Source organism: Pseudonaja textilis, chromosome 2, assembly GCF_049901715.1.
Source record: "Pseudonaja textilis isolate UNSWEBS1 chromosome 2, rPseTex1.2, whole genome shotgun sequence".
In the NCBI taxonomy this organism is placed as follows: domain Eukaryota; kingdom Metazoa; phylum Chordata; class Lepidosauria; order Squamata; family Elapidae; genus Pseudonaja; species Pseudonaja textilis.
The window spans coordinates 9,441,865-9,456,331 of NC_141991.1; the positions used below are offsets into that span (position 1 = coordinate 9,441,865).

The following is a 14,467-nucleotide window of genomic DNA, read 5'->3' on the forward strand; positions in this document are numbered from 1 at the left end:
CACCCACCTTCCATGGTGGAGACGGATCCTTCTGCACAAGGACGACAACTGTAGCAGCAGATGGGCTTCCCTTCCTGAGACACCTTCATGAATCCAGGGGGACAGCTTTCCACACACCTGGAAGAGGGCAGGGGCTGGGCAGAGAGAGGAAGGGAAATAGCATTCACAAAATTAGTTATTGTATTTTCCAAAAGAGGTGAAAAGTAAAAAAAAAAACGAGGCTCTCCAGTACACGGTTTAGCTTTGCTAAATTTGCATCCCAACAGTTTGAGCGCATTGAACTGATTTTGCTGCTTTGGGTTTGCCTACTTATCTTCTATGTTTTCCCATTCTGAAATAGTTTGTTTAAATTCCTAATAATCATGGGGATGTTGAATTAATTTTCTGTTTTGGCAAAATCATGACTTAAACCTAACTCCCTTGCAGAAGACTGATAAACACTTAACTGGTATAGTTAAGGATGTTTTTTTCCCATTGATTCCTGAACATCTAACTATAGAAGCTGTTTCTTCTCTGGGATAACTGAGATGACTTTTCCTGCTCCAACTCTGCAATCTTCTTGGTTAAAACTATTGAAAGGATATAATAAAATATTTTCCACACCTTCTTCAGCACTTCCATCTTTTCAGTAGCATTCTTGTAGATTATGAAGTTGAAATCTAAGGATCCCTGTCTTTCTAGACTCCCAAATGTCACTTTGCTTACAGACTTATTGGAGAAAACTGTGGTTATAATGTCCAGGTCTGCTACCAGATCTCCATTCCCATCCAAATAGACTCCATCGAGGGAATTATTAGAAAACTGAGAGGTTTGAAGGAAAGAATGAAGCTGGAAAGGAAGAGAAAATGGACAGTGTTACACAGGACAGAGAAAGCTCTAGGGCAGTGGTGACTAACCTTTTTGGGGTCCTGTGCCAAAAATTGCACATGTACTCATGTGTGCAAGCTCGCATGCCACCACCCAGAAGGCAACACATGAGCCCCACCACCCCCTGCGCATGTGTGTGCAATCCCCCTGCCACCCCCTTACCTGCACTGCATCTCTCAACTGATTTTCTGCCCATTTGAGGCCTTTTTGGACTCCTAGAGGCTCGAGGGAAGCCTCTGTAGCCTTTGCAGGCTGAAAAATGGGCCCATTTCCTCACTTCCGGTATTTTTGGAAATACAGGAAGTGACAAATAGGCCTATTTTTCAGCTTCCAAAGGCTGCAGAAGCTTCCCTCAAACCTCTGGGAGGCCCAAAAGGCCTCAAATGGGCCAAAAATCAGTTGGGAGGTGCACACATGCAGAGTGAGGTAAGTTTGCCTGTGGCTTGTGTGCCCACATAAATGGCTCTGCGTGCCACCTGTGGCACATGTGCCATAGGTTTGCCATCACGGCTCTAGGGCAAGACTCCATAGCGGTTCTGTCCTGTGAAATATACCATAAATATCTTATTAGAAGGACCAAGAATGGCTTTGTAAACAACCTCGATGCCCTTTATCTCTTCCCATTCTTCCCTTTATCTCTTTCCATTCATAATTGTCACTGCAGAGTTTAGAAAACCAATGGGTAGAAAATAGCCAGGGTGAGCTTAGCTTGACACAATCCGGTAGCTCTCACTAATGAGGTCCAAAGTTAAAACCCTAAAGGAAATGGATGTTATGCTCAAGCCCACGGGAGGAATTCTGCCAATGAATCCAAAGTGAAAACAAATGCCCCACAAAATAACAATGCTGTAAACAACTTATTTGCAGGTCAATGGGCAGATGACTAAGAAAAAAAATCTCCACTCACCTTGAGGATTACTATGGTGGGGGGAGGACTTGTACATTGTGCTTGTGAAAGTCTGCATTGGAGATGAAGATGGATCACTTGGCATGGAGAAGACACCCCCGATCTTCATTGTGAAATATGATCTTTCTTACCAGTTTCACCTTCTTGAAATTTTATAGAACATATATGGAATACTAGCTCAGTACCCATGCTTTGCTACAAAATTATGTGGTCACAGTTTTTGGTGAGGAAAATAAGGGGGGAAAAATTCTGCCTTTGCCTACCAGCATCCATTGGTATTTATCTGGCTAACGTCCTGTCAGCATGCGAGAGATTAGAGGCCTATTTGGAAACTGAAACAGTATTTGCTGTGTGAGCAAGAAAGAGACAGCAAGGAGCCTAGGCATGGCTTAGCTCAACTGTTCTGTATTAAAGCTGCTTGGTGCTGTGAACCTGAAACTCCTCTGCTTGTTTTTTGCATTTGGAACAGATTTCTTTTCTGGTGGGGAGGGGGAGTAGAACTCCTTAGCATCAGAGCGTGTTATTAATAATATAAGAAATATTAATGCTCCGATGGTCATTTCGAAAAATCCTTTCTTAGTGAGCACCTAGAAGCCAAGAGAAACATACGTGCCAAATTACAAGTTTGTACTGTAGGCTTTGCGGTTCTTGAGATTTTGTGATGATGCATGAATGGTATTTTGCTTTTATATATATAGATTTTAAGAACGTTCATCACTCTTGCTGGTCCTAGACTTTTCCTGGTGCAACTTTTCATCTTCTGACCTGGCCTCAGTATGCTTAGTTTCTTGCCCCAAATATATTTTTCCCTATGTTGATGAGACTGATGTCTCAGATGCTACTGAGAGTTTTGAACAGGGGAAGAGGAATCAAAGGAGTTCTTAGTCAAGGGATGAGACCAGTGGTGGGATTCAAATTATTTTACTACCAGTTCTGAGGGCTTGGCTTGGTGGGCGTTGCAGGGGAAGGATACTGTAAAATCTCCAGTCGGAGGTGGTATTTGCCGGTTCTCCAAACTATTCAAAATTTCCACTACCAGTTCTCCAAAACTGGTCAGAACCTGCTGAATACCACCTCTGGAGGAGACCCATTTTGAATCAAGGCTGTACTGGATTAGAGGACCTACCCAGGAGGTGAGTGGGTCAGAAGTGTTAGACTGCCTAATATCTGCAGCACACGTTTTTTTCAACTGTGGATGGCAGAGTGGTGCTCTGGCTTATGAAGAAAAACGTGGTGGTGGCAAAACAATAAATTTACCAAGAAGCTATTAAAAAGGAGCATAAAAAGAAAATGAGCCTCGGTGGTGAGTGGTTAGAGTGCAGTATTGCAGGCTACTTCTGCTGACAGTTGGCTGTCTGCAATTTGGCAGTTTAAACCCCACCAGGCTCAAGGCTGACTCAGTCTTCCATCCTTCCAAGGTGGGTAAAATGATGACCCAGATTGTTGGGGACAATATGCTGACTCTGTAAAACTGCTGAGAGAGGGCCGTAAAGTACTGTGAAGCAGTACATAAGTCTAAGTGCTATTGCTATTGCTAAATAAATGAGCAGGATGAAACAAGTGCAAAAGGAAGAGAAATAGAAAGCTGGGATTCAATTTAATTTTTATATTCAGAATAAATTACTCCTATTGTCAGAAGAGTAATCCAGTTTGCAATGGTAAAATTGATTCTCAACTGCAGTGAGTTATCCTGTGATATGATGGGAGGTAAATTAATTTAATAAATAAAAAATAAAATGGGCAGCTGTTGCAATAGGAAAGAAATGGTCAAAATTGGGAGTGTCCTATCAAATTCTGTACCTGTCAACAGTGGTGTCCCCCAAGGCAGTGTTCTAGGACTAACTCTCTTCATGCTCTACATAAATGACCTCTGTGATCATATTAAGAGCAACTGTGTTCTCTTCACTGATGATGTAAAGGTATTCAATGCCGCCGACAATACTGCTATCCTTCACAAAGACCTCGATTATGTATCAGAATGGTCAAACAAATGGCAACTTCAAATCTCAACAAATAAATGCTCTGTCTTACATATTGGCAAAAAAAATCAGAAAATGAAATGCAGGCTGAGTAGTCAAGACCTTGCTGATGATCCAAATTCTGTCAAGGACCTTGGAGTACTCATCTCTAATGATCTAAGTGCTAGAGCCCACTGTAACTACATAGCCAAAAAGGCATTAAAAGGCATTGTTAACCTAATCTTACCTAGCTTTTTCTCTGGTAATATTACACTAATAACTAGAGCATACAAAACATTTGCTAGACCTACTCGAATACAGCTCATCAGTCTGGAATCCACATTACGTATCTGATATTAATACAGTTGAGAAAGTCCAGAAATATTTCACAAGAAGAGTTCTCCACTCCTCTACTCATTGAAGAATACCTGATGCCACCAGACTTGAAATTCTAGACTTGAAAACCTAGAACTACGCCGCCTATAGTCCGATCTAAGTATAGTATATAAAATCATACATTGCAATGTCCTACCTGTCAATGAATACTTCCGCTTCAACCATAACAATACAAGAGCACACAATAGATACAAACTCAAGGTTAATGGCACCAAACTTAATTGCAGGAAATATGACTTCAGCAACAGAGTGGTCAGTGTCTGGAATACTCTACCTGACTCTGTGGTTTCTTCCCCAAATGCCAAAAACTTCAACCTTAGACTTTCTACTATTGAACTCACCCCTTTCCTAAGAGGTCTGTAGGGGGTGTGCATAAGCACACCAATGTGCCTACCATCCCTGTCCTATTGTTTCTTTTGTTTTTCTTATATGTATCCATGTATTCATAACTATGTTTTTACTCATACCTATTATCTTGTAAGCAATTGACAAACCAAATAAATAAACAAACAAATAAATAAATACCTGCCATGCCTTCAGCATTGGAATTTTCATGTTGTTAACCCCTTTAAATATCTTCCTGGATATGGATAAATAAGCAGCATTTATGGCCCGTGCCACAGCCCAGATTGTGTTGTAAATGAAATAGTTGTCCAGAACCAGGATTGGATCCATCTCCTCTTTCCTCAGAATCTCCAGTTCTTCTCTTTCCCTACACTGTCTCCAGACTTTGACCGAAAAGGCATCTTTGGTATAAGAACACAGGAAGGATTTATTTGCAAGAAGAAACATGAAAGGATCAAACTGCTGGTAACCACCATACTTTGCCATTTGATTTCTCTTCATAAGAAAGAAAAAAATACTATGAATGTATTGAGTGGGAAAGTAGTTATCTTTCAAATAAATTGTGAAGTCCCAGCGTAATGTGGTGATCAGGACTTTTCCTTCAAGAAGTTCAGTAAGTGTTTCAAATATATTGTGCATAATTATAACCCCTACATGGAATGTGTTCAAGTCAGCACCATACATAAAGACATTCACCTTTCTCCATTTGAGGTATAAATTCCAGTCTATGAAGTATTTCCAAGAAGCTGGGGAAAAGGTTTGTGATAAAATTGGACAAATGCCATTCCTTTTCAGCATGGAAGTTAACGTCCTCATGAACCTTTGTCCATTCTCGGTGTCTGGAGCAAGGAGACCCACCAAGGTCCATCTGAAATGGAGAACCAGCTTCACCATCCCTGGGTACTGAAGACCTTCAGCAGGGAGCATTGGGTAGAAGAAAGGAAGCAGAGTTTTATCACTCAGAATCTGGGAAACAAAACTAAAACTGACCTGAAAAGGGGGAAAAAAGTAAAGTATTTTATTTCAGACCCATAAATCCAAAATCTAACCCTAATGGAGCATTCTTAAAAGGTAAAGGTAAAGGTTCCCCTTGCACATACATGCTAGTCATTTCCAGCTCTAGGGGGCGTTACCAAGCCAAAGAGCCAGAGTTGTCTGAAGATGTCTCCACAGTCATATGGCCGGCATGACTAAATGCCAAAGGCCCACAGAACACTGTTACCTTCCCACCAAAGTGGTCCCTATTTTTCTACTTGCATTTTTTACATGCTTTTGAACTGCTAGGTTGGCAGATGCTGAGACAGGTAGTGGGAGTTCACTCCGTTCCACGGTGCTAGGGATTCAAACCACTGAACTGCTGACCTTTCTGATTGACAAGCTCAGCTTCTTAGCCACTGGGCAGTTCCCAGAGCATTCTTACTCAGAAAAGAAGAACCTTCCGTAAGGAATCCTCTGGTCATTTTTCTCTTATGCTCCTCCTCCTCTCACTTCAGTGTGGCATTTTCTTCTTGCAAATAGCCTGCAAAGATGCCCAGGCTGCATTAGGAGTGTGCCAGGAAGGGATGTGTTTGCTCGGATCCTTCTCTCATTTGATAGATTAATCCTTAATTCATCCAACTTCCCTAATAAAACTTGGTTCTTCATTGATAAGAGAGGACCAGGGGTGGGATTCTCCTGGTTCAAACTGGTTCGGGCAAACCCCAAGTTCCAATGATCAGCTGGCTCCAAACTGGTTCGCTCCAACAAGCATGTGGGCTCACCTGCCCGTCCCTGCTTTTTCCTGTACTTTGTTTCCTTTTTTAAATATAAATTTTATTAAATTTTCACCTTTAAAAACAAATTCTATATACATTTTTGCAGTTATTTGTGACATCAGTTATACCATTCTCCTGTACATACATATCTATACACTATTTACAGTTACACTTTAACACTTCTACTTTTGCATTATATTTTCTTTCTGTTGTCTAAAGAGACATACCATTTTTCCCAGGCGGTATAGTATTCTTTTTCTTCTCTCTCCTGAAATTCCATTGTGAATTTGTTCATTTCTGCACAATCCATTCTTTTTTTTTTAATAATCATGGGGGCACTATCTAATTTCCAGTTTTGACATGCAGTATCCCAACTGCTGTTAAAATGTGTTTCATTAAACATTCAATCTCTTTTGTATATTCTTCTTTACTTATCCCGAATAAAAACAATTCAGGTTTGGGTACATTACTTGCTGTAGCCATATCTTTATCTTATTCTAGAATTCCTTTGCTTTTGGGCAGGTCCACCACATGTGAAAGAATGTACTGGGTTTCTTTTTACATTTCCAACATTCTGATTTTCTTTTTGTGGCTTTATTTCGTTTTTTTAGAGCACAGCTGATTTGTGTGGCAAAGCAGTTTGGCATGCCTCAGCTGTTTTATTCACAGGGGCTGCAGTTGAAGGTATTTCAATAATAATAATAATAATAATAATAATAATAATAATAATAATAATAATAATAATAATGCTTAAATAACACCTGTGATATTTTGTAGGTTGCCAACATGGTCGAAATCTGGATGGAGATGTCAGTATCAGCTCCTTCGAGAACTGCCATGATGTTTCTCTGCCTTCCACATCTGTAGTTGGGAACATTGGCCTCCCCTTCTGAAAGCAGGTCCAGCAAAGCCTCTGAAGTCATTTGGGCACTAAAATAATTTTCATAGATTTTGTAACCCAGAGTGATATTGAATGAAATATTGGGATTCTTGTTGATCTCCCAGATGGCAAAAAGGAAGGATAGCAATTTCCAGTACTCTGTGCCTGCGCTCCTGAAAGTATGAATATATTAAGAACATAATCAGTGGAAACAACATTTAATTAACCCTTATGAATACTAATATTTTTAATCCACCGAAGGCTGAGAGGTTTGGAGCATTTAATTGTGTATCTGATGGCTTTTTCCAATCTCCAAAAATATCTCACCTATTTGATAGTAACTTCAATTTTATTTTATTATTATTATTTTGTAAATTTTATTTGAGTTTTCACAAAGAGAAAAAAAATACAAATAAAACATCTTTTTTGAAAGCAGCATAATCCTGGGTTACATTTCTTCGTAGAGACACAAATTCAGGTTCATGCTCATTTTTATATTCTATTCCATATCTTATTACTATTTTACATTTTCTGCATAGCTTCTCCCCTCTTTTAATTTTCTCAATTTTATTTTAATTATCTCATCTCAATTCAAATCATTGTATTTATATTTTTTGTCTGTCCTGTTTCAATTATCTATTATCTTTTCTCATTAAACAAAATTTCTCCTGTAGTTACTGATTGGTGTATGACACCTTTATATCTATTCCCTAAAGTTGTAACATTCAATATAATACATAACTTCCATTTGGATTCTGCTTGGTACATTCTTAAAATACATACTGTATTCTTAAAAAAAGAAAAAAATTACAAATGTATACAATTAAATCATTCCATTCCAAGTCAATTTTATCATTAATATTAATATTCATTAAATTATAAGCTTTCCATAGTTAATTCCCCCCTTCACTTATATTTTATAAAACATTAACTAATTAAAATGTTCCCATTCCTTCCTAATTCAATTTTCTCATTTATTTTATTTCACTTATTTTATTCACAAACATTTCACTAAATTACACTAACTATTTTATCCCTCATTTTAATCATACGTTGTTTCCAATTTTCTAAAGTTATTTCTATTACTAATATAACAATACAATCTTATGTACCTTTATAGAATCCCTTTTTCAATTAGATTTTTACCCATTATTCCTAAATAGGTCCTGTTTCTCTATATCTTGCTCCAGTCCTTTGTAACTTCCTTTCCTTCTTCCCTCCCTTCTTCTTTCTGCCCTTTTTACCCCCTTGTCTCTCTACCTCTATTTCCCTCTTCTGTATTCCCCTTTTCTGTCGCTTTCCAGTATTATACTTATTTTTTGAATTATTTTTCTTTTCTTTGGTTGTTTTTTTAAGTCTTAAATTCTCCATTCTTTCCCCCCTCTTTCCTTTTTCTTCCCCGCATAAAATTACTTGTTCATTAAAGATGGCTTCTTCTTTGTCCCAGTCTTCTTGTTTTGCAGTCTTTTCTTGTTTCTCATAGTTCCAAATCTCCATTTCTAAGAATTGAAAAATGAAGCCAAAAGAACCCTTCCCTTCTTGTGCATCTTCTTTGTACTTTTTAAGTTCCATTTTCAATTCATCCAGAAGTGGTGCCATTGTATAAATTTTTAAACAACCACCCGATTGATTTTAGTCATTCAAATATAATAACCAAAAATCCAAAGATCACCAAATAATCCAAATACACGCAAGCTGTTTCTTTCATTTTCTCTTCCTGGGGTTACTATTTAGTTGCAAAGTTTCAGTTAAAATGTATCTTTTAGAAGTCATGTTGAAGTTTTACTGTAGATTCTTTTTAATTCCAGGCAGTGTCCTCCCTCTTCCAGATCCTGCCCTTATTCTTTTTCTCTCCCTTCCTGCTTATGAAAAAGAAAGTTTTTAATGTCCAGAAATCTTTATTATCCCTTTGGCATTTTGTTTTATTTTCAGCTTAATTGCCTATTGATGTTAAAGTGGATTTTTCCGATTTCTTATTTAAGTCTCTTAGTTGTCAGTATAGAGAAGGAGAGAGAAGAAAAAAAAAGCCAAACCTTTCCCTTTTCACTTTCCTTCACTGCTTCTGACTCTTCTTTGGGAGCGTTGTTATTTTTTGTAAGTTTAAATTCCAGGGTACCTTAGTTGTTGCTTTTACAATTTAACCCAGGCAGCCCAAACTTTCACTTCTTATCTTCCTCCTGCACATTCTTTTACGGTCGAGTTCTTCTTTGTGGTGGCCATTTCTGACCACCGCTGCAACCGCCTTCAAGAAAGGGAGTAATGGCCAGCTGAGGAGGAGAGATGCGGCTCTCCTCGACCCTGCTGGTGGTCTCCCCACTCTTCACCACCTCTACAGGGTGGCTTAGCCCTGAAACCAGCTGGCTTGAGGTGCTCCAGTGGCGAGCCCGGACAGAAATGGTGCACGATTGTGGATTTCTGTCTGACACCGAAGCCCTTCAAACCAGAAGTCCCAAATTTCAATTTTATTTTAAGATACAGAATGCATCTTATGTCTGAAATAATCTAATCATTATTAGCTTTGTCTAATTCTGTTTTTAAGATTTATGTTTATTAAGAATGTTACATAAAATAAAAAATAATCAAAAAAAGGAAAGAAGGAAAGAGAGGAAGAAGAAAAGGTAGAAGAAATTAAAAACAGAAAGAAACTCAAGTTCAGAAATGTATGAATGACTTCCAACGTTAAATATCAATAACTCCAGTGTCATGACTCAACTGTCAGACAGCTCTATCTGGAGAACTGAGACTCTTCATTGATTCCTAACTTTCTTTTCAACAGATAATTTGTCATATCTGCAAATTTTGACATTTTCACAAACCAATCCTCCACTGTGGAGTTTCATTATTCTTCCATCAATCTTCCTGAACGTACCATATACAAAATCCCTCTACTATCACTCTTTTCTAATTTGTGTGCAGAACTCCCAATAAATAGAATTCTGGTTTCTCCAAATTTTTAGGTCATATTCCAACTATTTAGTATTTGGAAAGTGATCTATTCTTCCATATGAAATATAAGATCATTAAAGCACGCATGCACTCAAAACAAAATGAGCAACTATGATTGTAAAAAAAAGGGTATGTAAATTCTTATTATTATTTAATTCCTGTTGAAGTTTACATTGTCCATATTTCTGCAAAGGAGACTTAATTTAAGTGATTGTACAGTTAGAATGCCTGGCATTCACTCAAGTGTGATTTGCACATGTATGGCAAGCCAATTCTGATCTGGGATTCATTCATTTAATTAGTGATTTTTGGGATGTAATAAAAATTGTGGTGGTTAATTCATTTTACTGCAGGGAAAAATGCAACATTCCCCAATTTTTGTAGTCATGTGGTCCACTTTGTTGGATAAGAGTGGGCTAGAAGAGAAGAACCACCCTGTCTTCTCCATCCACAGTCCTGCTCTGCTCATAGGATGGCAAGAGAAGTGGGTGCTTCTTCTGCAAAATCAAGAAAAATAGAAGATTCTTATAGATTTACTTGCTGATAATCTGGTGTTGTTTGGGTATTTATTTATCCTAATCCTGTATTAGACAGGAAAGACCTTATTTCAGTAACCTGCAACAAATGTAATTTCCCCCTTACCAGAGAGACCCCCCCTACTTTGTGGAGTACTGTGAAGCCAATAGAGAGAGAGAGAGAGAGAGGTGATAGAGATAGATAGACACAGAGACAGACAGACAGACAGACAGAAAGGCAGGCAGACAGGCAGGCAGACAGAAAGACAGACAGATTGATTTTAGAATTTCAAATGAGGCTCATCAGCCACAGGGTGGAAATGAATCCTCAAGGATGAAATAAGAAGAGAGAGAGAGAGAAAAAAAACTTGCAGATCAGACCATTCATTGTAAGAGATGAGACTATTAGAAATCAGGGTGGAATGGCATGGCCTCTCAGGCAGTGCAGGAACTTTGACTTACCAATAAAATTGAGTCAAAGGAGATTTGTTAAAGCATAAGGTTTGAAAACCAGCCTTTGTTGCAGAGACTATGCCACCAATGAGAAATTCTCCTGGCCTGTAATAGTTCTCTGGGTGCACCTCATCCTTCCTCAAAGTCAGAAGGCATTTGGCTTTGAGACTCCCCCAGACTGCCTGGGGCAGCAGAAGCAGCAGAAGCAGCACCATGACTTCTGTTCCTGATGGAATCTCCAGACAGGGGTCTTCTTTAAAGGAACAGTGATAGGAAGAGTTGGAAGAAACCAAACCCATCTTCCAACACAGAAGCTTCAGAAAGTTCCTAATCCAGACAGAGTCCAGTCAATGCTACATGTCTGAAGGGGAAGGGAGCAAACACAATCTTTGCCTCTCAAAAAACCCCCCACCTGTCCTGCTTTTTTCTTTCTCCATTTCTGCTCCCAATATTTTCCAGTGCAGACATTTGCCAACATGCCTTTGATGTGATATCAAGATGAAAGCAAATTATTGCTGTTCGTGTGACATCTGAAAGCTATCCGACACATCTTTAGAGATTTAGCATCAGAACAACAAATAAATCACTATGATTTGGATAATGGCCACAAGGAGAGACATCACCTCTCTAAGCTCTGAGCGAGTTAACAGGCAGGTGCCCAATGGGAAGAGAGTCATAAATGTCACAAACTCTGAAAATGAGCCAACTCACCATGGGACACCTCACAACAGGCAATTCGCTGCAGGACAACTCACTGTGGGACAATATGACAATTCAGTTTAATTATTTTTTAAAAAATTATTTTTTGCCATTCACATCTCATTATGTCCCTCCTTTGTCCTGCAGAAAGTTGGTTGTGGTGAGTTGGCCATGGTGAGTTGACCACAGCAAGTTGGCTGTGGAGAGTTGGCCATGGTGAGTTGACTACAGCAAGTTGGCTTGGCAAATTGGCCAGGGTGAATTGACCACAGCAAGTTAGCTGTGGAGAGTTGGCCATGGTGAGTTGGTCACAGCAAGTTGGCTGTGGCAAGTTGGCCATGGTGAGTTGACCCAGCAAGTTGGCTGTGGCAAATTGGCCACAGCAAATTGTCATAGATACCTGTAAACTAGCTTGTTAAGAATTCTGGGTCTTAAACTTTCACATCTAAAGGATGCCCAAATTGTGGAAGACATTGACCAAAGAAGTGGTATTGGACAGAGTTACATAGCTTTGGTGTATTGTAAGAAAGTTTCACAGGAACCTCAGAAAGGCTGAAAGGAGGCCTTGTCTAACCTGCCACTCAGAGGAACTGCTCTGTTTGAGATGGGCAGGTGGTCCAGGATGATCAGAGGGACAGAGGCCAATGGAGTCATCCTCTAACATTGCAGAATTAATCTCTTCTTGATGAGATTGGGCAGAAAACTTCGTGGAGGAGCTTCCTCAATTCTGAGCAGCAAAAGGGGCAAATGGCATGCCTCATTAGAAATCAGCCAGTCCAACTCCAGATAAAGGGACTTTCTACTTCTTCCACCAAGAATCCTACTTCTTCCACCAAGAATGTGTCTTTCCTGGAAGGAAGCAGTCCACCTAATTATTTCTGGTACAAATGTCCTTTCCCAAGGAGGGCCCTTACATGAATAGGCCATGTTCATTGAGTTCTCCAGCATGACTTCTCCAAGTAAGACTTTCTGATCAGAATCCAGCAGTGTCCACTGATTTTCTTAGAATTAAAACACAGCTACCTTTTCAAATGTTGCAGGGCCCTGGAAAAGAAGCTAACGTTTTCTGTGAACAGGACCAAGAAGATCTTCCTTAACTCATCATTTCAAAGGCAGAGATGCACAGTAAAGAGGACAGACATTTACTCCATGAGAATCAAAGATTTGTGACAGAGAATAGCCAAATGTTATAATTTCTCATTGAGAGCACATTAAGAAAATTCTGATTGCCTTCCTGCAGTGGTGGGCTGCAAATTCTTTAACAACCGGTTTTCTGACTGGGTAGGCGTGGCCAATTGGTCATGTGACTGGATGGGTGATGTCACTCATCACACCCAGCCCTGCTTCCCGGCCACTCATCTCAAAGTAAGAAGTAGGATTCAGCCAGTTGGGGCTAATCCCACCATTGGCTGGCCCCACTCATGCCCATTTTTTGGTTTGTTTTTTGGCCTGTTTTGGGGTTGTTTTCAGACCATTGTTTGGGCTGTTTTCAGGCTGTTTGGGGGCAATGTTTCAGGCCATTTGGGGGCATTTTCAGGCTGTTTTATGGGCCTGAAAACAGCCCAAAATGCCCCTGAAAATGCCCCCAAAATAGGCCAGGGGTGGAGCTAGCCAGGGATGGGATTTGCTAGTTCATCAAACTGCGCCTAATCTTAACTACCGGTCTGTGAGAACCAGTGTGAACCAGCAGCAGCTCATCTCTGAGCTTAATTCCCCTTTATTGCTCCAACTTTCCCCCACAAAGTTCCCACAGTTCACTGTAAGTCCAAGAGTAACACTCGAAACACACACAGGCACCTCCACTAGTTCCTGGCTGCTGTGAGTCCAGAGGAGCAGCGAGTTCTGAGAGCAAACATAGTTCAGGAAACTTGGTTCCAGGGAATCCTTATCATATGGAGGGGTCACTGGGGCTGCAGCACAACCTGAAGGAGAGCTGTGCTGGTGAGTATTTGCCCACAGCCAGGCCAGGCGAAGCAAGGCAAATTGAGCCTAAGGAAAGCAAGACTAAGCACAGTAAGACAAGGTAGCAAGATGTTGGTTACTGCAAGTGCAGTTAGAAAAAGGCAACACTTCTTCCCGACAAGTGCCCCCCACGTGGCATCTCTTTAAATCTTATTCCCCAGCTGAGTCTTGTGATGATGGACAGGCCAGGCCACCTTCTTCCAGAAGCGTTGGTTTGCCCTGGGCTGATCGTGCATTCTCTCCACCCTCTGCACTCAAAGATTGGGCAGGGGAGGCAATCACTCCTCTCTGGAGCTCCGTTGCTCCTCTGCTCCACCACCTACTCTTTCCTTCTCCTCCTCCCCATTAAATCTGGCAGCCTCGAAGCTTCCAAGTAAAATAATGGCTTCCAAGGCTGACACATCCACTTACAATTCTCATAGTGTTGTTGTGTCTGGTGTCTAACTTACTAGCATGACAGCTGTTAAGTCTGTGGAATAAAAGAAAACCTTAAAGAGGCAAGAGAGTCTTAAGGAAGACTCATTCCTCCTCTCTTCTCTTTAGCTGCTTTATGTTAATATAAATAACATATTTCTTATTCTGTCCTTTGTTGGCTGCATGGCAACCTACTCTTGCTGGCAGAGGGCCTATTTTGGATTCCGCCAATCAAAGAATTCCATCTGCCAGGATCCAGAGAAAAGCTTTCTCTATTGCAGTGCCTACCCTTTGAAACATCTTACCCTCTAAATCATTTCAAACTTGATAAGTTTAAGACTTGGGGACTTCAATTCCCAGAATTCCTCAGA

At 40.1% G+C, this 14,467-nt stretch overlaps 1 protein-coding gene across 1 annotated transcript; it reads right to left on the minus strand.

Annotated features, from left to right (window-relative positions):
- Window positions 1-5,114: 5,114 nt before the first annotated feature.
- LOC148126691 (vomeronasal type-2 receptor 26-like) lies at window positions 5,115-11,320 on the minus strand. Its single transcript, XM_087927652.1, has 4 exons — window positions 11,031-11,320; window positions 6,989-7,280; window positions 5,170-5,463; window positions 5,115-5,123 (listed from the first exon to the last, which is right to left on the minus strand). The coding sequence occupies exons 1-4, from the start codon at window positions 11,318-11,320 to the stop codon at window positions 5,115-5,117; spliced, it is 885 nt and encodes a 294-aa protein (XP_087783778.1).
- Window positions 11,321-14,467: the final 3,147 nt, after the last annotated feature.